Source organism: Odontesthes bonariensis, chromosome 14 (genome assembly GCF_027942865.1).
Source record: "Odontesthes bonariensis isolate fOdoBon6 chromosome 14, fOdoBon6.hap1, whole genome shotgun sequence".
NCBI classification, from domain to species: Eukaryota; Metazoa; Chordata; class Actinopteri; order Atheriniformes; family Atherinopsidae; genus Odontesthes; species Odontesthes bonariensis.
The window spans coordinates 5,443,786-5,470,929 of NC_134519.1; the positions used below are offsets into that span (position 1 = coordinate 5,443,786).

The following is a 27,144-nucleotide window of genomic DNA, read 5'->3' on the forward strand; positions in this document are numbered from 1 at the left end:
TCTTCCACTAATTTTGCCGGCAACCGAAGGCGGCGTTGTCATGCGTGAGTCGCCCGTCCTGGTGCTTTAAAGTCTGACAAACCGCATTCAGTAAGGTCACACAGTCACTCTGAGCTCCTGGTCTGAGTATAGATAACCAGGAGGGATTCGATCGAGCGTCAGTCTGCTTTTAGGAAGCTCCATTTCTTAGGATTTTGGTCAGACTCACATGTTTACATTTGGTGTCATGCTAATGAGCTTCCTGTTGTCTTCATTCTAAACCGTAAATGTCTAAATGTCTACGAGTCTAAGAGTAGAAGAACATCGACAAAGCATTTTCTGCTCATCTGTTTCATTTGTAAAATCATTATCAAATTTTCTCTTCCAAAGCCAAGAAGGTTTCCACATAAAAGGAATTTTTTGTGGAGTTTTGCAAATAAAAGCAGACAGATGTGGAAAAAAAAGCCCACTTGGCGAACCAATGGAAACTTTAATAGCACTGTGACATGTTTTTGTGAGAAAACTGTGCGTCCATAAGGACTTCTTTGTTACATCTTACTCGATTTACTGTCAATACTTGGACGAATGGCAAATATCACCTGCCCAGCATGGATCTTTTTGTCATTGTTTCGTGTTTGAATGGAGCCGTGAGGAGCATTAAAGGAAATGTGACCAATCAGTGGGGTCACATGGCCCTGAAAGGATCGGATTATTGGCTAAATTACAATAAGACTGAGTTATTAAAGGGTAATTCTCCTTGGATATATGGCGGTGAATGAATGGGATCAGAGGCACAAAGCGTGTCATACCCCGGTATGATAGGTGGCGCTGTACCCATTCCAGCTGTTGCTAATAGAGCCACTTCCTGTTGACCTCTTCACCACCAACAACAACAACAAACTCAGGCATTGGAGAAAGATGGAGAACGCAGAGCCAGATGAAGCTACGTCCCTCTACATTTGCTCTGTGATGAGCTGCTTGTTGCACAAACTCGATGCCCAACGGAGCATTCTCCATCGCGTTGTTTGTTTCTTTCTGACGGCGACAACAACAGGAATATCGTCTCCTTTGACTTCCGGGTCACGACCCCGGGAAAACATCTGGAGCATGCGCAGAACGCAAAGTCTGATTCACCACGTGCTTCAGCGTCTACAAGCAGGTTTAGAGTGACTTTCAACCCAGTTATCTCGGGGTCTGAATCCGATCCGATCCAGTTCTTAGTCAGATTAAGGTGTCTACATGCACTTAATAACTCAGTCTGATTGTGATTTAGCCAATAATCCGATCCTTTCAGAGCCATGTGACCCCGCTGAGTGGCTGAACGCCGCCACTTTAACGGATTGATGAAGCCATTAATGTTATGTGTCTCTGAAAAAAGCTATGGTTTGAATGTGCTGCCGTCGTATTGTTGCTCCTTTGCTGCAGTTTTGGAAAGTAAAGCGGTCTGCAGGCGCAGAGCTCCTTTCATACGGCAGCCATAAATGATGTCCTTCAGTAGAAATAATCAGAAGAAAAAGAAAAGTTTCCCCTGAGTCTTACAAAGAATGATGTGCTTTGAATTTATGCATGAGCATTTCAAAGGATGTGACGCCAAAATGCAAACTTTAGACTACAAAGTCGAGCCGAAGTAAGAAAGCGCTTGAATCAGGCAGGTTTAGGGCCAATGTTCACTGTTCTAAATATAAATGAAGCATTCAGCAGCGTGTCCAACACAATAAACGACCAACAGTGTCTCTTTTTGATCACTTTCCTTCAATAAAAGGGAAAAAAATGAAAATATACTAGTTCTAAGTCTAATAAACCATTCCCTTCTGAGCCACAGGGATGTAAATCAGCATCCAGAGGCAGACGGACCATTTCAGGCCTCCACAGGCAACAATAGCTGTCACAGCCCGACTTTCCAGCGAAAAGACTCCAAGATCGGGCATTCAGAAGCACAAATGGGGGTGTGGAAGTCCGCTCCCGAGGGGGTTGGGAACCAGCGGGGGTGAAACACAACCAAACTCGGGATGAGCCGTCCATCCTTCGACTCCTTCAGTCCGAGGTGACACAAAACTACCTTTAATGCATCCTCAGCAACTACCTGATACTGAAGGCTGCACATTACGTCCCCAACAGCACAACATGTGCATCTTAGATGTAAAACAAAAAGATCCAACGGCACACACAGAAGCTTTCATTGAGTCATATCAGCTGCCATTTACTCACACTGAAAGTGAAGTAATGAAGTAAACTCTATTAGAGTAGCTGTCATCATTTCTACCTTGTATTTCTAAGATTCAGTAAGAACTCGAGCTTCTTAAGTAAAATGAAACATTTTTAGTAACGTAATACATGAATTATGGGGGAAGAGTAAGTTTTACTTAGGTTTCCTCATACAATTTAAATGTTTAATAGTTGTATGTACATAAACCTAGAAATACTACATAAACTTTACTCTGAAAGTTTATCGTTAAAATCTACTAAGTTATTTCATAACAGCAAATACTACAGATATATAAAATTTACTTAAAATTTTGAGTAAAATGATGTTCCTGCCTATGAAAAACAAGTAGACTTTACTTAATTTGTTTAAATAAATATAACTTAAACTTAGATTTAATTAAGTAAATGTTACTTAATATCTTCAAAACTGTTGTGTTTTATGGTAAATAAAATTTACTTGATACTAGCAAGTGAGTGTTACTTGATATTACAGCATTAAATATTATTTATTATTCAAATGATTTATTTATTATTAAATAAATAAATAATAATAATAATTAAATAAACAATTTATTATTTATCATTATATAAATTCAAATATTATTTGAATTTCTCCCATTGGGGGATGAATAAAGTATTTTTCTATTTTATTCTATAACTTAAATCATTTGAATGCAAATACTTAAAAAGGGTTTTTCAGTGCACATTTAAAACTCAGAACTCCCAACGAGGCTTTACAAAGAAAAATCTTCCCCCCCTTTTTTTTTTTTTCAGCACAGTGATGCTTGAGAGATCTAATTACCGCGTGACATTTCAAAGCTTTGACATTTTCTCCATACAATCAGTTCAATCTGTTGAATTTAAAGTGTGGCTCGGTAAAAAGTCAGGGTCTATAAAGGGTTAATTAACAATCCAAGCTGGTCTGTCAGCGTTTACAGAACATGTCCAGAATGAAGGGTTTCATGTCCCAAACAGATCAGGGGGAGCTGATTCATGCTACTGTAACGGTCTTCTGTCTGTACTCCCCCCAAAAGAGTCTCAAACAGCTGCAGCCCGAGTTTTAACCAGGTTTTAAATCCAGGTTACAAACATTTCTCCTTCAGTGTGCTTACGGCTGAGTTCCTTTAAATCATTTTAAAGCATGATGCTATAAATCCTCCTAATTGTTTTATATTTTTCTTTTTTCCCCCTCTTCTTTGATTGCTTTTAACTGTGTGTTTTCATTTTTATTCTATTTTTTTATTCTCTTTAAATTGATTGTTTTTATGCTGCTTTATGCTGTTCTTTTAAATGCCTTGTCTTTATGTAAAGCACTTTGAGTTGCCTGTGGTATAGATAGATAGATAGATAGATAGATAGATAGATAGATAGATAGATAGATAGATAGATAGATAGATAGATAGATAGATAGATAGATAGATAGATAGTTTATTCATCCCAATTTGGGAAATTATTGTGTTGCAGCAGCGTACAGTATAAAAGATATTTAAACAATTCAAGTAAAAACAAGCAAATAGAATAGAATAAAAATAGTGAATAAACATTAGCTATATACAGATCTACAGTATGAAGAGTAGGGTAAATAATAATAATAATAATAATAATAATAATAATAATGAATAAAGATGCCTTGCCTTGCCTTAAATGCTGTATTTCCAGAATATTCCTTTAAAATGAAAGAACCAAGAAAGACCTCCAACCAAAGGAGAGAGCAGATATAAATGTAGAGTACCCGCTATATGAGATAAGTTGCATATAATTGGTGGTACGAGATGACTGAAAACTAAGAATTATGAGGATAATGATACTAAACACTGATGAACCAGGTCAGGTTTTCTGCTGGTAAATCATTCAAGTGTAAAAATGTCCTGAAAACCCTAAATAAGACATTTTAATTGCTCATTTGGTGCAACAAATCACTCCATTAACAATGAGATTAACAGAGAAAAAAACCAAAAAAAAGAGAAGAATATGAAGCACCCAGTAAAGAAGCAAATCAAAAGCTTTACCTTTAAAGTTAAACATGTGGGCGCGTTCCACCTCTGCATGGCTCACCCATTCTGGTTTGACCAGAGAACATCTAAGAGCATCTGAACACTAAAAAGCTCTTTGTTAGAGGAGTCCAGGTCTGAGTGGTGGGATCCAGCAGGGATTATCACTGACTGCTCAGTGGGGGGGGGTCCCCAGCAGAATCCCTGGAACAATGTTTCCGCTTGTAGGTGCACGTAAATCCGACCCAAATCCCCGACCCTGCTGGATTTAAGGTTGTTTGAAGAAGGATTCTGGAGGGTTTTCTTTTTAAATTTCATGGTGAGACAAAGAAAACCTGAACCGGTTGAGCTGCTAAGATGAAACAGATCAAATGAGTTCTCGTGGTCGATTAACACATCTTGGAGAACCAATGCATACAGTTAGGGTTGTTCACGACTGAACAAAACTTAGGCTTTGTTCGAAACCGCATACTTCCATACTACATACTACATACTACATACTCATCGATCAGACAGTATAAAGAGCGTTTACCCACAATGCATTTCGCTCCTGCCCGAGCCGAAATCAGCCGGCCTGAAGCTGATTTCTCTTAAGCTCTAAACTCTGTAAACTTTAGCAACATTTGAAACATTTTCAGGTGAGAAAGTAGTCGTTTAGATTCCCAACGTGTTGAAAACCTGACAAAATACCGGCTGTTTACAATTTAGTTCCCACGAATTCGGCGCTACTAAAGCTAGCCGCAGTGAGCAACGCACTTCCGGTTATTTTCACAAAATAAAATACCCGTTGCCTTTTATCACAGGGAAAGCCATTACGGTACAATTGGTGCTTTTGTTTTGAAAACAGGAAGTGAACCTACCCTCGTTGTAGCTAGCACAGCCCTTTTACAGACAGCCGTTCCACTTCCTATTCGCCCCATTATAAAAAATTTGGCTACAGTTCAGTTGATTTTCTCTGGGGGCGCTGGCGAGCGAGTGCAGAATGACCATTGGCCATAGGGCTGGCGCTAATAACTCAAAAAATGTCCCCGCTAGCGGCTGAAACCTGAAAATAATACTGTGATTTCTGACAGAGGGATGTGGATTTATATCGAAAGTACAATAACCTGGGAGTTATAGCTTTCTGTTTTCTTACAGGTCTGGCATTTGCGAGTCAGTATCCGCTTGCATCTAGCTAACGGAATCTGAAGAACGCACGGCTGATTATGACCGGCTGCTTTACGGCACTCGTCCACCGTGCCAGAGTGCTAACCTGGTGCCGCTAACAACAACCAAAGCTAAACCAGAGGCTAGTCAGAGAGTATGTAAAAGGGCTGTGCTGAAATCTGTAACTATTTGAGCTAACACTTCTCTGCTAGCTCAGCGCTAGGACTGACCATGCCGTAAAGTGATGCCACATGCGTGACGTCACTCTGGATGCAATACTGACAATAAATGTGTATTTTAAACAAATCTAGTGAGTCTAAAAAATCAAACCAAGTGCCGTTTGAAAGGATAATTTATCCTGCCTTTGGGAAAATTAAAATGAAAAAATATAAAAAGTTATATCCAAAGCAATGGCTGGATCTAAGGTGGATTTCATAGTACCACCATAGAGTTCGGCGTGCTCTGCACTGCTTCGTTGGCGCCCCTAGAGTGCAGTACCACCCGGAAATAGCCGCCAGTTTTCCCTCTCCTCATAATAGAGACTCTCTGGTAGCTAGCTTGAAACTGACGTTTTGACAGGAAATGACGATCGGCGACGTCACGTTACGTTGCATCTTGGGTAGTTTGAGTATGAGTAGTAACCTCATGATGCATACCCAACATTTAGGAGAATCTAGTATGCATCCGGGAACTTCTCGCTTACTCAAACTCACATACTAACTCAAAAAGCTAGTAGGAGTAGTAGGAGAAGTATGCGGTTTTGAACACCTTAGACACAAAAATGGACGTGATAACGGACTCTGGCGTTGATTGACGAGTCAAAACAAGCTCACTTTCTACTAAAGATGCTCTATAAGGCCTCAAATTAAACCTTCAACCATAACCAGTGATCAGCACGTTTAATCTGAAAACGGATGCTTATGACAAGTCCAAAGATGAGGAAAATAAGGGATAGCTGGACATGTTTTGTATGGTTTCAAGGGGAGCAGGTCGTTTAGGCCATTGGCGTTTAGGCCGCAGTCGTTTTAGGCCAGGCTACCTGTACATGAAATGTGCTTCACATAAATTTGATTTGATTTGATTTTGACAAACCTCCTCCTTCACTGTTGTGCCCTCACGGCTTGATGAGAACAATCATCACACACAAAGAGGAAGCTGGCAGGCTCAAACGCCGCTCCTCCCTCTTTAAATCCAAAGTGTATCATTTCGAAACTGAAAGCCGTCCGGTCCAATTAACAAGAAGATGAGCAGGAGCCATCAGAGGGACTGTGTGCCTGTTACTGCATGGTAGCACAGCAGAAATGTAACAATAATACTATATATATAGATATATATTTATATATATCTATATATATATATATATTCATGGGGCATAAGAAACATGAACATCTTTTTTCTCGACTGGGTGAAAAATAAGCAAGGAATGCTCAAAATGAGTTTAAAAATGACACCAACTTCATTGCAAAGAACAGAAAAGCCTAAATAATTCCATGTCTTTGTTTATTAAATTGATTAAATTGATAAAATTGATAACATTTCAGCCAACAATACTCGCTTCAGGACTCCTGTAGCTCCATATTATTACCAAAAACAGCTGAGCAGGAGGGCTGTGAACCATCTGTTGACCTTTAATTAAATGCATGCACCAATTATTTGTTCTGCAGTTGAACTAAACTGAATTGATCTATTTCTTAATAAAAAAGTAGGAAGTGAGAAAGCTGCTCTGAGTCTGAGCGTCTGTCACGGAGCCAAACACAAACCAACGCATCTCACCTCATTCCACAGCACTACAGCCCACAGCTGGACGTGTGAATCACGCACCGCCTCATGTGAAACATGCATCAGGTCTCACCTTGCATGGTGGATCGCTGCTTCGTCTCCTCACGGTTTTATCTTCTCTGTCAGATACGAGTGACAAAACTTCCCAAAGCAGCAGTGTTTCCCTCTGTCTCTCTGTCGCTGTCTGGCTGAGATGTGCACACACTCACATTCACACACATACGCACTCAAACAAAGGCTTTCAAACCCAGAACTCCACTCCCCCCCCTTTTTTTTTTCTCTGTGGAGAGAGAGGGAGGGCCGTGGTTGCCATGGTGATGCATCTCCTGCTGAGGCTAATTTGTGCCGGCCACTTGTAGGGTCTGAAAGTGACCGAGTGTGTGTGTGAGAGAAAAACAAAGCAGGGTGTTTACATTCAAACGTGGCCGGAGCCGACAGTCCATGAAGCGGCGTGACGGTGCGCTGAGCCAAACTTCACAGTTCCACTGAAAAAAAAGGCTCAAATGTTTGTTTCTCTGTTCCCCAAATCAGCATCCTGCGTCTCCTTGTGGGATTTTACAAGATGATGTTTCAAATTCACCCGTTCTTGACTTAAGTAAAATGCAGCGAGGTGAAATAAACGCATCTCAGAAGAGTTTACAGTTACTCAATGAAACAAAGTAAGTGGGGAAAAAAAGACCCACTTGTGACCCCAGCTTTGGGAATGAATGGCAAAGACCTTTTGAGACCATTTTAAAATGTATTATAACCTCAGAATGGAAAGAGGGAGTACTTTCTTTTTCACACAACTGTAACTTGCATCTTTAAGCTGTTTGAACCTAAAACTTTAAACCTGTTTCTGATTGGTGTTTTCAGTATGAATAAAGGAAATGCCTTCAGGTTGACTTTACATCACGACTGTGACCTTCACAGACTCAATGGCTGTGTTCGAAACCGTATACTTCATACTATATACTTCATACTACATACTCATCGATCAGACAGTATGCAGAGCGTTTACCCACAATGCATTTCGCTCCTGCCCGAGCCGAAATCAGCCGGCCTGAAGCTGATTTCTCTTAAGCTCTAAACTCTGTAAACTTTAGCAACATTTGAAACATTTTCAGGCGAGAAAGTAGTCGTTTAGATCCCCAACGTGTTGAAAACCTGACAAAATACCGGCTATTTACAATTTTGTTCCCACGAATTCAGCGCTACTAAAGCTAGCCGCAGTGAGCAACGCACTTCCGGTTATTTTCACAAAATAAAATACCCGTTGCCTTTTATCATAGGGAAAGCCATTACCATACAATTGGTGCTTTTGTTTTGAAAACAGGAAGTGAACCTACCCTCGTTGTAACTAGCTTGAAACTGCCGTTTTGACAGGAAATGACGATCGGCGACGTCACGTTGCATCTTGAGTAGTTTGAGTATGAGTAGTAACCTCATGATGCATACCCAACATTTCGGAGAATCTAGTATGCATCGGGGGAAAAAAAGTCCGTCAAAAAGTTAGTATGAGTAGTATGAGTAGTAGGAGTAGTATGCGGTTTCGAACACAGCCTGTGTGAAGCTCACGGAGCTAACCGGCGCTACTTCCTGTTTTACTTGTTCCAACATAAAAGCACGTATTTTAAAATAAATAAATAAAAAAATACCCAACATTTCAGAGAATCTATTATGCATCCGGGAACTTCTCGCTTACTCAAACTCGCATACTAACTCAAAAAGTTAGTATGAGTAGTAGGAGAAGTATGCGGTTTCGAACACAGACCCTGTTTTGTCAGTATCTGCTGAGGCTTCTCTTAAACAGGCAGATGGCTCTGAATCAGGCACGTCACCAGAATCTTTTTATCGGGGCACGGGCCCCTGTAAACATGCGTTGTGCCCCTGTAAATATTTCCACATACATCCTTCAGACTACGCTAAGACCGATGTGCCAAGGAAGAATAACACAGGCACGATTTTCCCTGTTTCAACCACGTAATCTCCTTTAATGCTGCACAGGTCTACCAAAGAGTGAAGTGAAGAGGTTGTATTGAGTAGCCCAGTGTTTCCCAACCCTGGTCCTCAAGGCACACTGCCCTGCATGTTTTACATGTTTCCCTGCTCCAGCACACCTGATTCAAATAATTGGGTCAGGTCTTAAAGCTCTCCAGAATGCTGAGGACGACCCATTCATTTGAATCAGGTGTGCTGGAGCAGGGAAACATGGAAAACATGCAGGGCAGTGTGCCTTGAGGACCAGGGTTGGGAAACACTGGAGTAGCCCACACATTCTGCCTGTCAAAGCATAGTTGGCTATATGAACCACTACACACTGATGGATAGCCGTCACCGTGGTCATGGACATAAGGAAATTCTCACAGTCAGAAGCAAGAAGGAGAACTGAGAATGAAGTGAAGGGAGGTGAGAGGCCCTATAGGCCGCTTTAATGTCTTAGGCCAAATACACAACGTTTGCATTTAGGCTGAAACAGTGTCTGGTTCCATGGCAGATGAAAAACGGGAGACAATATCCTATTCTGCCTATTATAGCCTATTTACTAAACTATCTTAGGCATTATAAATGGGTAAAATGTGGGTAGGCTGGTTTAAAGGCTACTCAATCAGGGGAATAACTTATCAGATCATATCAGATTCTCTTAATTTAAGATTTTGACTTTTTATTTTGCAATTTTCCCTCTTGTAGACGTATTTATTGACTGTGGTACAGTAAGATTAAAAAACATTTAGTACCTGGACTGATATATTGTTCATTATTTTTTATCTGCTGAAAATTGTCACACTGTGCATACTGTGTTTTTTAGTAATAATTCCTCTTGTTAAAGGCTGACTTAATCATGTTTGATGAGCTACAGAAGGAGGAATTGAAAAGTTAAATATGCCTGACAACGCCCCTGCTTTCTACGCGCTGCTCGCGTTTAATTAGCCACAAACATTTCTAAAGAAGTCGGAGGGGATGGCAGAAGGTGCAAAACCACGGACCTTTGTGTACCGGCAGTCCCTTCATGCAAGACATAACTGATCGAGATTCATGCTGCACAATCTTTCCAACAGTCATGGTATCTCTTTTGCAATCTCTCACTTTTCTCCTCAGTCTTACACTGGAAAAAAATGCCCCTCCAAAAATAAGTAAAAAAACAACAAATACAAGACGTTTTTGCTTGAAATAAGCAAAACAATCTGCCAATGGAACTAGTGAAAATAGGCTTGTCAAGATTTCTTGAAATAAAATGTGATATTTGGGACTTTTGAGATAAAAGTGATCTTGAAATTAGCTTAAAAACCTCAACCATAACCATAAGGTTTTAAAAAAAAGCTTGTTTCATGTGATATGTGACTCAAAACAAGATGTTTTCAAGACTTTTTCACTTAACAAGATATTCCAGATGTATTGTATTAAAACAAGTCCCTATATCTGGCTGAAATGGTACTTGTTAGGCAGTTGTGTCTTATATTAAGTGTAATGAGATACTCAATGAGAAAAATATACTTTGTAAGATTTAGATTATTTCCAGTGTACCTGTCAAAGGTTAGGTTTTGGCATTGAAAGTGCAGCGTAAGAACGGTTAAAGATCAACTTTGTCATGGTTTACACATGATATTTACGCAGGATATAGTAAGATCTTGTAAAGTAGCACTTGATCACAGCACACTTTTTTTTTTTAAACTGACACCAGAGTATTTAAACGGAGCCATTTACTGATAATTCAACTTAAGTCTTCGAGCTGATATCAATTCCGAAGAAGGAAAAACGAGAACTACTGTCAATATGGAGCAGTTCTGATGAGGACCAGAACTAAATATCAATAGAGCGTAACCGGTTTCATTTATCTGTGCAGCTTCACTCACTGCAACGCTGCCAGCAGGAGGGTTGCTGTGGTGATGGGGATCAATGATGAGGGTCACAGCGTTTTGTGAGTGGGTGAGCTTGAAATTGAGTTGTTGTGTCTGAACGGATAGAAAAAGAAAATGTCTGCAAATAGGGCCGCACATCGTCCGTTCATCCATGTAAAACCAGAGTTCTGACTGTCGGTAGCTCACAAAGTGAGCACAAAATGCACAGATAGACGAGAGAAAAAATATATAAATACTGTTTCTATTTCAGTTGAGCAGGACACAGTCAGAAAGGTCAAAGGTAACTCAGTAGGACAAAGTTTATAGTAAGAGCTGCTACGGTAACTTTTCAGCGTATCCAGTGTTTCTGAGTTGTGATTATTGGAAAATGGCCGACGTGTCCACCAACATGTCCTCGTTGCATTGAAAACCAAAAGTCCATGCACAGTGCACTCTGCCAATATATCGATGTTTCCACATGAGTCCCATGACCCTGCAGGCTTTACCAACACACTGTTGCATCACTTCTCCCATGGATCAAACATTATGCTGGTTAAAGGGATAGTTTGCCTCTTTTGACATGAAGCTGTATGACATCCCATATCAGCAACATCATTTCTGAACATCTTCTTACCCCCTGCTGCGTCCTGTGAGCAGAGTTCCAGCCTCGTTTTGGTGTTGATGAAGGTAGTCCGGCTAGTTGGCTGGGGTTTAAAAAATAAAGCGTTTTGCTTCTCAAAACAATATGCGTTCAAAAGAGTAATACATTTGCATCCCAAAATCTTTCCCAGGAAAAAGTCAGACCCCACAATCTCTTGGCCCTATTTTCTCTCCCTTCGTATCACTGCCTGCTGTGTGGACCGTGCAGACCGAAGTGCAGACCGAGCAGTCCCCTGCTTCCGAGCAGCAAACACTGTAAAATAAAGGTCGGACTTCTTCCCGGAGAACGATTTTGTGATGCAAATGTATTACTCTGTTGAACGCATATTGTTTTGAGAAGCAAAACGCTTTATTTTTTAAACCCCAGCCAACTAGCCGGACTACCTTCATCAACACCAAAACGAGGCTGGAACTCTGCTCACAGGACGCAGCAGGGGGTAAGAAGATGTTCAGAAATGATGTTGCTGATATGGGATGTTACACAGCTTCATGTCAAAAGAGGCGAACTATCCCTTTAATCCCTTCCAGATCTGGCGCGATGCTTCCCTCTTTCAAGCAAAAGCTCCTTCAATGTGACACTTTTATTCTAAAGACAACGACGAGACAAAGTTCTTCCACTTGAAGACTGAAAGCGTGCCATGAAAAACTTTCAGGATCCCTTTCAGTCTCAGTGGGTTAGTAATAGTATTGTTGCTCACGTGCACACTGGCTCAACACCTGCTCAGAGTCAAACAGGCAGATGACAGGGACGCCTCTCGGGGGTTTTTAGGGGCCACGTGCCGTGGCGCTCTGACCCCTGAGTCCCTCTGGGGAGGCCCTAACACCCACTCCACCCCTTCTCCTCCACTACATTAAGCTCCACTCAGAAGTCATCACGGCGCCGTGTTTAACATTCGATCTGAAGAGGAGTCCAGACGGCCGTGTTTCGCCTCATAAAAACGGGCCGACTGTCCAGCTGGTCTCCCGCAGGACGCTCAAAGCACCCATGTGTGTGTTTGGTAGTCCTGCCTTTAAGAATGTGTGGACAGAGATGGGCAGAACTTTGGGGAAAGAGGGAGAGTTCTGTAAGAATGTGTGGAAGAAGCTACGGGACAGATACCTGAAGGCAAAGAAGAGGGCAGAGACTCCAAGTGGTGACGCCGGGGGCTTCAGACCTTCACCTCTGTTGACTGAATTAAAAAATTAAAAGTATCCAGATACTGCAGCAGCATCATTGATGACAGTGTTCCTGTTCTTCATTGTTTTCTTCTCCACTTTCTTCATTGTAAAGTAGCGGTAACCTTCAGGTAGCAGCGACACCTCTGTGACGGAGAAGATTGCAACTGCTGGCACATCGACTCGCGCCACCGTATATAGCCGTCACGAAATTGTGACGTCATCAACACCGCTCGCGCTAGCAAGACGCAGCAACCATGCTAGAGCCTTTACGTATCCTCCTATTAGGGATAACGCTTTCCTGCGTGGTCAGTAGGGCTGTAGCGAAACACGAATCTCACGATACGATATGATACAATTCAGCCAAAAGTTCGATACAATTCGATACACTTACATTATTTTCTGAAAAAAAAGTGATTGGATTGGTTCTGAATACATCGTAGCTCCGATCGCTACAATGGGAACAGATAAACAAGCTACTTTTGGCTCAAATAAATGGCAAAAACTGAATGAAAGCAGGTAAAAATAAGATGGCAAAGCACTTTGGTTCTTGAAAGCTTGGACAGAAAGTATGGACGATGACTTCTGGTTGGAGTCGCAAGTGATAAAAACAGACATGAAAACTCCAGAGAAGAACCCCCGTCTAACCAACGCTGCAGAAGCACAAAGAACAGACCCAACACCCCCCCACACACACAGAAGGGTCCTCTGTGTGAATGAAGAAAGCCCGAAGGCAACAGAGGGGCTCTCAGGCTCAGATCCCCTCACTGTGCCGGTGGCTGCGTTACATCTGCGTCACAAATCTATCAAACTATCTCACAGAACATCTGACTGCATCACAGCTGCCCAGTGGAGAAATGAGTGATTTCACAAGAGCCGAGGAAAACTGACAACAAAGCAAACAAAGCCCCAAATCCTGTGTCACGCTCCATTTCCAGGCTCAAATCCACATGTTTTCAGTTTTATTGACTTTCCTCACGGTGGGTTTCCACTTCTGGACTGAAAGCACACTTTGAGTGGTTTAATAACCTTAAATTGTTGTTATTTTATGTGTACAAAAGAGTACACATATTATATTACATTTTTAGCCCTTATATTATTTTATCGGCTGATGTGACATGCAATGTGATCAAGATTATATAATCTTTCCATGATTTACATAAAGCGAGCAAGCCGGCGAGCGACCAAGAAGTTGAACAAGCGTGTAAGCAAGCCGGCGAGCGTGGGGCCGAACAAGCAGCGCAGCAAGCGGGCAAGCAAACGCCATTCAACTCTCCAGGTTCTGCGTCGTGGCATTGTTACAAAGGTGTGGCGACCATCTTGAGGAGGGGGTTCCATTTATAAACTCTGGAGATATCATTCTGTGATGTCATGGACAGAAACTGTGACATTTTTCAGTAAAACTCACCAACATGAATAACGGATTCATTCTCAGGAAAATCAATAACGGAGTGAAATAATGTTTTCAGTTCCACAACTGTGTGATGACAACAGCACAGAAATGTTATGACATCACAAAAGCAATATTCACAAGATGGAATGTCACTGATGACATCACAGCGATGTCATCATAGATGACATCACAAAATGATATCTCCAGAGTTTATAAATAGAACCCCCTCCTCAAGGCGGTCGGCACACGTTTGTGACAATGCCACGACGCAGACGCAGACGGGCTTCTCGCCTCATGCGCAGACGCCACAGAGTCCAAATGCGCTTGCTTGCCGCCTTGCTCGTCATCTTGCTCGCTTGCGATCTCGTCAAATTGCTAGACATCTTGCTCGGCCGCTAGCTTGCTCTTTAGTTCACCTCTCATGTATTTTAGTGTGTTTAGTCTGTGGAGCCACTCAAGTAAATAATTAACATGTGGCAAAAAAATATATATATACCTATATATATAAAAAAGAACGACCTGAATAAAGTGTCTGTAAATCTGACCGGTCTGAGTGATGGATTCATTCATCAATCACATCGTAAAAACACAGCAATGGGTTTGTAACATCAGCCGTAGTTTCTATACGCAAAGATCATCGCATCACAGATGTGACGTCATCAGTGATGTCATCGGCATCAGTGACAGATAAAAATCCTCTTTGAACTGAATCGGTGGAAACCTCAGAGCTGCAGAGAAACTAAAGTATTTGGGATGCGATTGATGACATTTCACAAAACACAAGTAGGCCTACAGACATGTCCGCGTATATTTGAAAAACGGTAAATTTCACTGACTCTCATCGAAAGTTGCACTTAAAGTGATACTCCGGAGTAGATTCAACCTGGGGTCATTTGAACCGTGATATGGCTGTGTATATGCTTTTAAAGCCATGAATGGCCTTGCACCTGTGTACCTCTCTGAGCTTCTGCAGCCCTACGCACCCAGTCGAACCCTCAGGTCAGCTGACCAGCTGCTCCTGAGGGTTCCTAAAACAAGGCGGAAGCTCAGGGGGGACCGAGCATCTTCTGTTGCTGCCCCTCGGCTCTGGAATCAGCTGCCGCTGCACATTAGGCAGGCCCCTTCCTTGTCCTGTTTTAAAAGTCGTCTTAAAACACACCTCTTTTCTTTGGCTTTTACCACCGTCTAGGTTGTTTATTTTATGTGCACAGTTTTGTTTTATGATGTTTTTATTGTGTTTATTTTAATGTACAGCACTTGATAAAATCAATAAAATTGATTGATTGATTGGTATTTATATAAAGTAGGAGGTAAAAAAACGAAAAAATATTTTAAAAATATATATGCAAGCTAAAATATATATAAAAACAGCAGTGGTAAATCTGTACATATATATATCTATATATATATAGATATATATATTTCTATATCTATATATATTTATATACAGTATATGTATGGCAGTATAATCTTTATCACATTGCATGTCACATCAGCCGATAAACACGATCTGAATACAGTGTGTTCAGGAACCACAGACACGGTGCAGAGTGCAGAATCACAAATCCAATTTCTCTCCACTAACATTCGTGTCCATCAGCTCTGCATTCTCCGGCACTCCACCCCGTTGCTCAGCAACCTGGGGTTAAAGGGCACCAGCGGGGGCCAGACACTTCTCATTCCTGTCTGGTGCTCTGACCCAGAGGACTGTTTGATGACTAAATGACAACCGATTCACACACCCCGACCTGCTAATATTTACTGAAATGTGGGACAGGTGTGTGGGACAGGTGTGTGGAACAGATGTGTGGGACAGGTGTGTGGGACAGGTGTGTGGGACAGATGTGTGGGACAGGTGTGTGGGACAGGTGTGTGGGACAGATGTGTGGGACAGGTGTGTGGGACAGATGTGTGGGACAGGTGTGTGGGACAGGTGTGTGGAACAGATGTGTGGGACAGATGTGTGGGACAGGTGTGTGGGACAGATGTGTGGGACAGGTGTGTGGGACAGGTGTGTGGGACAGATGTGTGGGACAGGTGTGTGGGACAGGTGTGTGGGACAGGTGTGTGGAACAGATGTGCGGGACAGGTGTGTGGGACAGGTGTGTGGGACAGGTGTGTGGAACAGATGTGTGGGACAGATGTGTGGGACAGGTGTGCGGGACAGGTGTGTGGGACAGGTGTGTGGGACAGATGTGCGGGACAGGTGTGTGGGACAGGTGTGCGGGACAGGTGTGTGGGACAGGTGTGTGGAACAGATGTGCGGGACAGATGTGCGGGACAGGTGTGTGGGACAGGTGTGTGGGACAGATGTGTGGGACAGGTGTGCAGGACAGATGTGTGGGACAGGTGTGTGGGACAGGTGTGTGGGACAGGTGTGCGGGACAGGTGTGTGGGACAGGTGTGTGGGACAGGTGTGCGGGACAGGTGTGTGGGACAGATGTGTGGGACAGGTGTGTGGAACAGGTGTGTGGGACAGATGTGTGGGACAGATGTGTGGGACAGGTGTGTGGGACAGATGTGAGGGACAGATGTGTGGGACAGGTGTGTGGGACAGATGTGTGGGACAGATGTGTGGGACAGGTGTGTGGGACAGATGTGAGGGACAGGTGTGTGGGACAGATGTGTGGGACAGCAGCGCTGTCAGTGACTCACCTTGTGCGTGTTTGGCTTGATGCATCGAATGAAATATGGGTTGGAAGTGCTGAGTGTGGCCATCAGCGAGTGCAGAGAGTCCTGAAACAAGACAGAAACTCTCAGATTTACTGCTGACAGTGAAGCTTCTGCGTCTGCCGCCATGTTTCTGCCGTTTTTAGCTGGGTGGGCTGCAACTGTGATCAAACCAAGCACCACCGCTGCTCAAACCTAAAGTTTCTATAAGATTTACAGCAACTAACTGAAAATGCTGAAAATGAAACTGCTTCGGCCATTTTTTGTGAGTATTACTGGTGTTATCTAACTGTTACTGCTCTATTACCATGACCTCTACCTCTAATGTAATAATTAGAACTAGAAAATTTCTGAAGAAATTTTGATGGGTGCCAATCTACTGCCCGCCCTATCAACAAACCCTTTAGTTCAGTTGAAGTTGAGAGTCTCCTGTCACATATAAACTTTGAATGTCTCTGTGATGTCGTATGGCTGAGTTATGACAACTCCAAAATAGGGCAGTTTTTGGCATTTTTGGCTTGTTAAGTGCTTTTCAATCGATTTTCCCGTTGAATAACAATGGGATAATAATACATTTTTATCAAGGTCCTGTTTAAAATACAGCTTTTATGGCATTTTCAAAATGCATTTTGGGGCTCGTTAAGTGCTTTCCCATCGATTTTCCCATTGAGAGTCTCCTGTCACATATAAACATTGAATGAGGTCTCACCTCGTTTCGACCGACGCGGTGCCGGTGCTGGTGCCGTGCCGGTGCCGGGCCCAGCACCGGTTCTATGCTTTTCGACCAATACACGACTGGTGCCGGTGCCCAAAAAACTCGGCACGGCCAGAGTTGAGCACCACAAACGTCACTATGGCTGTTGCTACAGCAACCACACAGCTTTGGCAACGTCATTTCTGTTTTTAGCTTTAGCAACATCGTAAACAAACCCAGCAACAAAATGGCTAGCTCTAGTAGCACTATCGGTGCTACTCAAGAAAAAAGCACCGATATCGTGGTCCGTGGAGGAGACAAATGCATTAATTGGAATTTGGGCATCAATGGAAATTCAAGACAAATTAGAGGGGGCAGTTAGAAAGGGGAAGATATACGAGGAAATTAGGGGAGAATTGGCTGGGCTGGGCTACCACCGAACAGTGGACCAAATAACGAACAAATTAAACTTGAATAAATGTTTTTATAATGCTGACCAGCAAAACAAGACAAACGTTTCGGGGCGCCATGGTGGATAATCTGAGGTTGTGTTACCAGGGTAACATTATTGCGCTTCACTACCCTAAATTCTAGATCGGTTCGCGCACGTAAAATTCTACTCAGTACTGAACCCTATGGAAATGCGTGCTGGTGCTGGAGCCGGTGCCGGGCCGAGGCCAGTCCGGCACCGGCTCCAGCACGGCCCTGGTCGAAAAGCAGTATGTGATGTTGTATGGCTTAGTTATGAGAACTCCAAAATAGGGCAGTTTTTGGCATTTTTGGCTCGTTAAGTTGGATGGATTTTCCCATTGAATGACATTTATGTCATTTTTATCAAGGTCCTGTTTAAAATACAGCTTTTATGGCATTTTCAAAATGCATTTTGGGGCTCGTTAAGTGATTTTCAATCGATTTTCAATCGATTTTCCCGTTGAGAGTCTCCTGTCACATATAAACTTTGAATGACGTCTCTGTGATGTATTTTCAATGCATTTTCCCATCCACAATTTTCCCACTTTTCTCCATTTTGCCAGAATTCCTTTCGACTAATGAGAGCCAAATGTAATGGCACACCAATCGAGGTCGTTGCCCATGCGGCGGGGTGCTTTTTATGTCGGTCGGACCATCACCTACATCACCTAGTAGCGCGCCGAAATTCATTACGGAAACGGGAAAATAATATTAAGTATACACAAGAGTAATATGTGTGTCTAATGCCTTCGGCATTGGCACCCATAATAAACCACTCTTTCTGTGGCGACTGCCATATCATATTACCAAAACTTCCTTATCAATGAGACTTCTTTTCTTTAGATTATTCACACGCTCTCAGTCCCAAAGCCTCACCTTTCTTGCATCTCTCCACCTGTACTTGTTTTGCAGTTACTACACTCAATCATGTTTGTTAAAAAGCCAACAGTTCTGAGAAACTTTTCCCTGTAAAGATCAGCCGGCTCTCTGAGGTGTCTATGCAGGATCCAGCTCTGACGGAGAGGTGTTTTGGGAGACCTCGATGTGTGGAAACAGGGCCGGCCCAAGCCTTTATGGGGCCTTAAGCGGAATTTCATTTGGGGCCCCCCTACCATCACCTCAGCTCCAGATGCCTCATTATTCCATAGGCTAAGCTGTTATGTGTGTAACGGACCCACAATCATTAGCATTATTTGTAATCATCTTACATTACTCAGGTGTCATTCTTGTTTTTAACCTTAAAGGGATAGCAAACTCATAAATATGGTTTAATTAACTTCTACATAAAGAGTGATGTGTAAGTATGGCTCATTAATTTAACTATTTGAAAGTAACATCAGCAGGCTGGAGACTGCATTTATAGCAAACACGTTAAATAGTTTAATTTATTTCAGATGTGCAATGGTGTGCAAAATGTTGAAAATACAAATACAAAATAGAATCAAATGACATTCACATTATCTTACAGAAAAATAAAGTTGTAATCAAAGTTAAATACTTAAATAATAAATACAATACTTAAATAATTTTGCCCAACGGTGGCAGCAGCCAACAGGAGGCATAAATTAACCTAGTATTAGTATTTTGTCAAAATTATTATTATTTTTTTTTCTGGTGTAATACAATTTCGTTTAAATTATTCAATGTTATTTTAATTTCATGTATATATTTACTTTTTTTATCACAACGTCTCGGTGCTCTCTGGGGCCCCCTGGTGGCGTGGGGGTCCTAAGCGACCGCCTAGTTGGCGTATGCCTTGGGGAAAAGTTCTTTATTTGTGACCAACCTTGAACTGCAGGCTGACCGTGGGCCGCCTGTGCTTGGAGCTGCTCTTCAGGGTGTCCTGTTTGTTGCGGCTCAGTACGTGCTCAAACAAATCGTAGACGAAGTCCAACCTGACAAACAGGGAGAAACAACAGTTAGAATGAGTGGAAATCTGCAGGGAATGACCAACAACCTCACTGTTTTACATTCTAATAGCCTGATTATTGCCTTTGTTTACTGCAGGCCAAACGCTGTATTGCATTATGCTGGAAGAATGTTGGTTGCCCCTCTTTCACCCCGCTGGTTAAATAACTTAACATCGAGTTTGGCCCTTGAGAAACTGACCTATATTGTTAGAAAGAGGGCTTCTGAATTTTATGATCTTTGGAGGATATTGAGATAATGAAAATTATTTCATGCAAGCTGTAACCTACATTTTGAATACTTTTTTATTTATTTATTATTATTACTATTATTATTTTTATTTATATATGTGTTTATTTACACATTTTTATTATTTTCATTATTTCTTATTCATTGCACAGTAATTTGCTGTCTAATTACTGCGGTTTATTGCATCTTTTTTAATCATTTAATTATTATTTTAAATTGTTGGATGTTGTTATATAAACATGAAAAACCAATAAATATATGTTTAAAAAAAAAAAGTCCTCTGTTAGCCCACCTGCTCTCCCTCAGCATGTTGAGGACGTCGTCTCTGAAAGTGTCTCTGTTCTTCTCCAGCGTCCCCCTCACATCGTACACCACCTGCAACCCGCCACAGAGGTGAACCAAAGTTAAACCAGTGAAAAGGCACCCGGACAGCCGATCCTGAATGAATCCGCTCCTTTACAACAGATGTGATGGCCTCACCTCTCCTGCATAGTGTTTGACTCCAAAGTTGTGCACAGCAACACGAGGTTTCACATAAAAGGGGTTTTTCTGTAGCAAAACAAAAGGATAAAAGTTAAATCAATCTCACTGAGATAACAGCTCTCAGCACGAGAAACACCGACTTTGACCTGCTTCAAACTGAGAGAAACATTTCTTTCTGCTTTCAGATGGTGTTGCAAGGAAACAAACGAGTTGCAGAAAGCTCTTTCACAGCCTATAAAACTTTAACTTTATTGATCTGAAAAATAATTTTGCTCACTTATGGAGAACTCATATGGACTTTCTGGAAACTCACAACCTTGAATTGTGATTAACTGCACAAGTTCTGCAATTTGTGCACTGCTGTGACCCTATTGGAATGTAATTTTGTTTTATTAATTATTATTTAATCTACATTAGTATAATTTTTTTTGTTTTATTCTACATTTATCTGTTTATTTATTTCTATTCTATCTTATTTATTTATTTTTTATTATTATTACTGCCAGATGGGTATATAATGTTTAAATCAATGAAAAATCATAGTAAAAATATGTTTAAAAATAAACAAACTTTATTGATTTGAAATATTAAATACGAGTGACCCTATTGGAATGTAATTTTGTTTTATTAATTATTATTCAATCTACATAAGTATCATCTTGTTATTATTCTATGTTTATCTGTTTATTTATTTTTATTCTATTTATTATTATTATTGCCAGATGGGGATATAATGTTTAAATAAATGAAAAATCATGATAAAAATATGTTTAAAAAAAAAAAAACTTTATTGATCTGAAACATTAAACACGAGCTCGCATCTATTCCACTTAAAGTGTTTAAATCTTGCCAAACTGTTTGTCACTTAATGAGATTGTTTGCTAAAAGCTGTGAATGTGACGGCAGCAGCTGATGCTACAACAACATTAAACATTAAATATCACGTATCTGAAGCAGTTTGCCGTGACATTCAGTTTGAAGGTTGTAGAAATATAAACGCACTGATTCTAAATGTTTAACGTCTTTATAGATGGTTTGGGAACATTTACGAGTCCACATTAAACTCATTTATAGGTCTGTAATTCCACTTTAATGGTCTATGAGAAGAGCTTTGCTCAGTTTAAGCTTTTTCACCGATGAAGCACTTTCAGTCTGAGATGGTTTGTTAGAAGAATACGTTAATGATGCAGGTGAACTCGCACTTCTAAATGGAAAACTTGGAATCCAGAAATGGTTCTGAGCTAATTAAATCAGGACCATGTTCACGTAGGCTGGCAGTGAGCCGCTGTGGCTACTTTAAACTCAGCAAGAGATTTTGGTTTTGTGTTTTTAAAAGTTTAATCTGTTGAGTCGTCATTCCCTTTGTGGGAAAATTGTTCTTAAATGAGGGCGATATTAGCAAATACCTAGACACCGCCATATATCCAAGGAGAATTGCCCTTGCTCAGCTCAGTCTTATTGTAATTTAGCCAGTAATCCGATCCTTTCAGTGCCATGTGACCCCACTGACTCAGTGACTTAAGGTCAACAAAGACGTGCAGGAGACGTACTGAGTGCTGGCTGTGGAGCTTCTCCAGTAAGGTGTCGTCTGTAGCTTTGGGGAAGTGACTCTCCTCATTCATTAGTGCCAGGAGACCCAGTTTCTATGGAAACACAAAGATAATCATTATGATATCATCTTCATTACAAATTCAGACTCCACTGAAATCGATATTTGCAGTTTTTTTTTGTCTTTTTGATGTTCTAATATCTGTGCTAATGGTTTAACATATAATCATCACTTCCTGCTGCTGAAAAATAGTGTTTCAGGTAAATATCTAATACAAATATTTACAAAACCATTTCAAATGAGGGCAGTACACAGCATCCCCAACAAGGTCTAATCAATCATCGTCATCTCCAACACACAGAGGGAACTGTTTCAGAGGGAAGTGAGTAAGTCGCACACCTTTTCAATCAAATCCAGACACTCTCCATTGTCCATCCAGTTGATGTCGACCCAAACAAGGCCCTCTCTGCAGGAAGGAGCAGAACAAAACTCAATCATTCACAAGTTCATCTGGCCTCCAGCTCTGATTAATGCCAAGAAACCTGAATCAAATAACTTTTGATGCTGGTTTCTGTAACCAGATCAGCAGCTTTGTGGTATTTTTGTTCTGTTTAACCCCCCAAAAAAAGAAATACAACCAATTTCTGAACAAATGACTGAAATAGCTTGAAGCTTGCCTTTAAGCCAATTATCTCATCAGCCAGAACGTGTTTTACACTGGAAGAAATGCCCCTCCAAAAATAAGTAAAAAAACAACAAATAAAAGACGTTTTTGCTTGAAATGAGCAAAAAATGGAACTAGTGAAAATCGGCTTGTCAATATTTCTTGAAATAAAATGTGATATTTGAGACTTTTGAGATAAAAGTGATCTTGAAATTAGCTTAAAAACCTCTTCAAATGTAAAAAAAAAAGCTTGTTTCATGTGAAATGTGACTAAAAACAATTTGTTTTCAAGACTTTTTCACTTAACAAGATATTCCAGATGTATTGTATTAAAACAAGTCCCTATATCTGGCTGAAATGGTACTTGTTAGGCAGTTGTGTCTTAAATTAAGTGTAAAGAGATATTTTGACTAGAAATGAGACAAATATACTTGGTAAGACTCGGATTTTTTCCAGTGTAAGTGGCTGGAGAAGCTCTTTTAGTTCTTCTTCTTTAGTGAGTAAGATTATCTGACAGCTATCACTGTAAAAAGTGACCATGCATCATTAGTGAACAGCCTCCACCTACTTATTGTATTCAAGTTGCTCCAGGGAGAAAATGTGCTTGTTAAAGTATTCCTGAAGCTTCTCATTTGCATAGTTGATGTTGAACTGCTCAAAGCGGTTAACCTGTGGGGGATAAAATCAGGCAATTATTACAGACAAAAAAGCAAAGAAAAGAGTAAATGAACTGAAATACAAAGGAAGGCGTGAGGTTTCTTGATTAATTATTAAAGTGTGAATACGATAATTTGGATAATTAAAGCATAATGTCGTGCTGCTCGTGATTGATTTAGCTTGAACGTATCTTGATTTTCTTTGTGGCGTAAACACACCTCAAAGTTCTCAAATCCAAAGATATCCAGGATGCTGATGGATTTGAAGTCTTCCCTGCCCCTGATGCGATTGTTGAGCTTGTGGATTATCCAGTTGAAACACTGAGCGTAAAGTGCCATGGCCATAGAGTCCCTGGAGTCCAGCGCCTGCAGGCAGAAACGTCAAAGTTCTTTCAAAGTCTTCAATAAAACAACAGCAGCCATGATGACTAAAGTGACCCCGTTCAATGGGTAAATTAATAAGTTAGCTGTCACTATTAGTTTATTTTTCTCACATTTCCAACAGCCCACACTGGAAAAAATGCCCCTCCAAAAATAAGTAAAAAAACAACAAATACAAGACATTTTTTAATTGAAATTAGCAAAAAAAATCTGCCAATGGAACTATTGAAAATCGGCTTGTCAAGATTTCTTGAAATAAGATGTGATATTTAGGACTTTTGACTTAAAAGTGATCTTGAAATGAGCTTAAAAACCTCTTCAAATGTCAAAAATAGCTTGTTTCATGTGAAATGTGACTCAAAACAAGATGTTTTCAAGAATTTTTCACTTAACAAGATATTCCAGATGTATTGTATTAAAACAAGTCCCTATATCTGGCTGAAATAGTACTTGTTAGGCAGTTGTGTCTCATATTAACTGTAATGAGATACTCAATGAGAAAAATATACTTGATTTAGATTTTTTCCAGTGCATAAGCACTAGATAAAGATTTCCCCTTTAGTAGGTAATCAGATTACCTTCAGATACCTTTGAACATGGAGAGAGATTTCTGCTTCACCTTTAATTAAGACAGATACAAGCTGAAATCATTAGTATTAATTAGCATTAAGCATTAGCATTAACTTTCCTTTACAAATAGTTACAATTTCTGTTAATCAAAGACACCACCAGACTGTTTACATTCATTTACATGAATTAAACTATTTACAGAGTAGCTTACAGTCGCCATGCTGACCTTAAACAGGACTAGCATGCGGTGGCTACGCTAGCTGTCTTCACGTTACGTATGACGAAAGCACGTTGGGGCGAGCCCTCCCGAAGCCATAGAGATTGGATTACAACCTTGCTACCTTATGGAGATGATGTTTTATCTTTAATCATTATTATTTACATTCAGATTTAGTTTAAATATTATATAGATAGTATAAAAAGAACAGTTATTTCAAAACCGGATTTAATTTAAACTTGTATGTGGTGTTAAATGTTTAGACCACAAGGGGACGTTGTTGAGAATAGGTCAAGGTGTGAATAGTAGAAGAAGAAGAAGAAGTTCAGTTAGAAAAAAAAAAAAAACTAGGGCTGGGACTTTAGCGCGTTAATTTCGATTAATTAACTACACACATATTAGCGCGTTAAAAAAATAACGCATTTTAATCGCACACAATAATTTTTATTTATTTATTATTATTTTTTTTAAATACAGACGGATGGAAGCGTCGACAAGAGCATGGTTGTGTGCAGATTATGCAACAAGGAATTCGCGTATCACCGCAGCGTATCAAGCCTCAAATATCACCTCAACGCTAAACATGTAGCAGCTAGCGTGGAAGCTAACGGGGGCCCAACGCAGCTTAACATCCAAGATTCTATATACTGTGTTTTCATGCATGCTACATTCAGATTTCAAATAGGGATATGTTCTGTGTTTGTTGAAATATTGTTGAAAATGTTAATTTTCTAAAGGATGTAGTATATGCGATTAAAATGCGATTCATTTCGATTAATTAATTTCAAAGCCTGTAGTTAACATGATTAAAAATTTTAATCGAGTCAGAGCCCTAATATTTTCTTTAAAAAAAGTCTTTAAGAAGCCTGGTTAAAAAATAAATAAATAAATAAATAAATAAATTTAAAAACAAATTTAAAAATTAAAAAATAATAATAATAATTATCAGTGGGAGCACGTCTGTTTTAATAGCAGGTGCATTTTTATTTGTTTGGTGAAATCTTTGATGAAGACACGCTGAGGTCTATCCACAGTGAACCCCCCACAGTGAACCCCCCACAGTGAACCCCCCACAGTGAACCCCCCACAGTGAACCCCCCACAGCTCACAGCACCAAACACCGACCTGTTCCACGGTTAGAGGTGTGGAGATCTCCTCGCCCCTGAGGATCATGGACCGGTGGGTCAGGACCTCAGCCAGCTGATCCGAGTTCAGCCCGAGCAGTTCGGACGTCCAGTTCAGAGCTGCAGACACGTGTCATTCAGAGATTTCAACGTGCTTAAAGTTCCATGTGAAAAACTCAGTTTTACTTTCAGTTTTGGTCGACATAATCCATTTAATTCCTATTTTTCATCTGTGACCTCTCCTCATTCACCCAGTTTAAACAAAGCAGAGAAATGCTTTATTATACACGATGAATTTAAGTTTTTAGAATAAGATATCAGCTTAGAAACCTGAGTTTAAAGTAGCCTGTGGCACAGAAATATATCAAGTTTTATTTACAAGTTAGAAAGGTTTTTGTTGTTTTCAGATGCACAGAAAAACGCAAATGCAGCCAAAATAAAAGAGCCGTAATCTTCACTGTCTCAGGGCAACAAGCCCAAACAAAGGAGGTCATTTAAAGGTGCGTCAAAGAGATCCTGGCAGGAAAACCAACCAGACATCGTACAGCAACAGAGAGAAACTGTAAGTCAGTGGGGTCACATGGCTCTGAAAGGATCGGATTATTGGCTAAATTACAATAAGACTGAGTTATTAAAGGGTAATTCTCCTTGGATATATGGCGGTGAATGAATCGGATCAGAGGCACAAAGCGTTAACTAAATTAGCTCAGAACCATTTCTGGATTCAACAGGACGGGATCCAAGTTTTCCATTTAGAAGTGCGAGTTCACCTGCATCATTAACGTATTCTTCTAACGATCCATCTCAGACTGAAAGTGCTTCATCGGTGAAAAAGCTTAAACTGAGCAAAGCTCTTCTCGTAGACCATTAAAGTGAAATTACAGACCTATAAATGAGTTTAATGTGGACTCGTAAATGTTCCCAAACCATCTATAAAGACGTTAAACATTTAGAATCAGTGCGTTTATATTTCTACAAGCAGGTTTAGAGTGACTTTCAACCCAGTTATCTCGGGGTCTGAATCCCATCCGATCCAGTTCTTAGTCAGATTAAGGTGTCTACATGCACTTAATAACTCAGTCTGATTGTGATTTAGCCAATAATCCAATCCTTTCAGTGCCATGTAACCCCACTGAGTGATGCGGACTGTCAGAGTAACGCCTCACCTGATTTGGAGGAGACCTGCGCCCCTCCGGCCGTCATGAACTCCATGTTCCCCGCGTGAAGAATCCCCGCCAGGAGGCGCAGGATCTCGTTGATGTTCTCCTCCGTGAACTGCATCGTCCGCATGGCGTTCTGAAGACACAGGAAGCAGGTTACAGCTGGGGCGCTGCCTCTGACGGCGTTTACTCCTGAAAGCTGCCGTTAGTCACGCTGAGCAG

General features: G+C 40.8%; 1 protein-coding gene across 1 annotated transcript in view; it reads right to left on the bottom strand.

The window, feature by feature from the left end:
• Positions 1–27,144, bottom strand: part of myo10 (myosin X) — a 193,702-nt gene that overhangs the window by 30,544 nt on the left and 136,014 nt on the right. Inside the window, exons 10-19 of the mRNA XM_075482688.1 lie at positions 26,929–27,058; positions 25,764–25,882; positions 23,690–23,836; positions 23,383–23,483; positions 22,550–22,616; positions 22,152–22,244; positions 20,599–20,667; positions 20,411–20,493; positions 19,748–19,856; positions 16,782–16,862 (exon numbers count right to left, since the gene is read on the bottom strand). Coding sequence (XP_075338803.1) covers positions 16,782–16,862; positions 19,748–19,856; positions 20,411–20,493; positions 20,599–20,667; positions 22,152–22,244; positions 22,550–22,616; positions 23,383–23,483; positions 23,690–23,836; positions 25,764–25,882; positions 26,929–27,058 — 999 coding nt within the window. The remainder of the gene's footprint in view (positions 1–16,781; positions 16,863–19,747; positions 19,857–20,410; positions 20,494–20,598; positions 20,668–22,151; positions 22,245–22,549; positions 22,617–23,382; positions 23,484–23,689; positions 23,837–25,763; positions 25,883–26,928; positions 27,059–27,144) is intronic.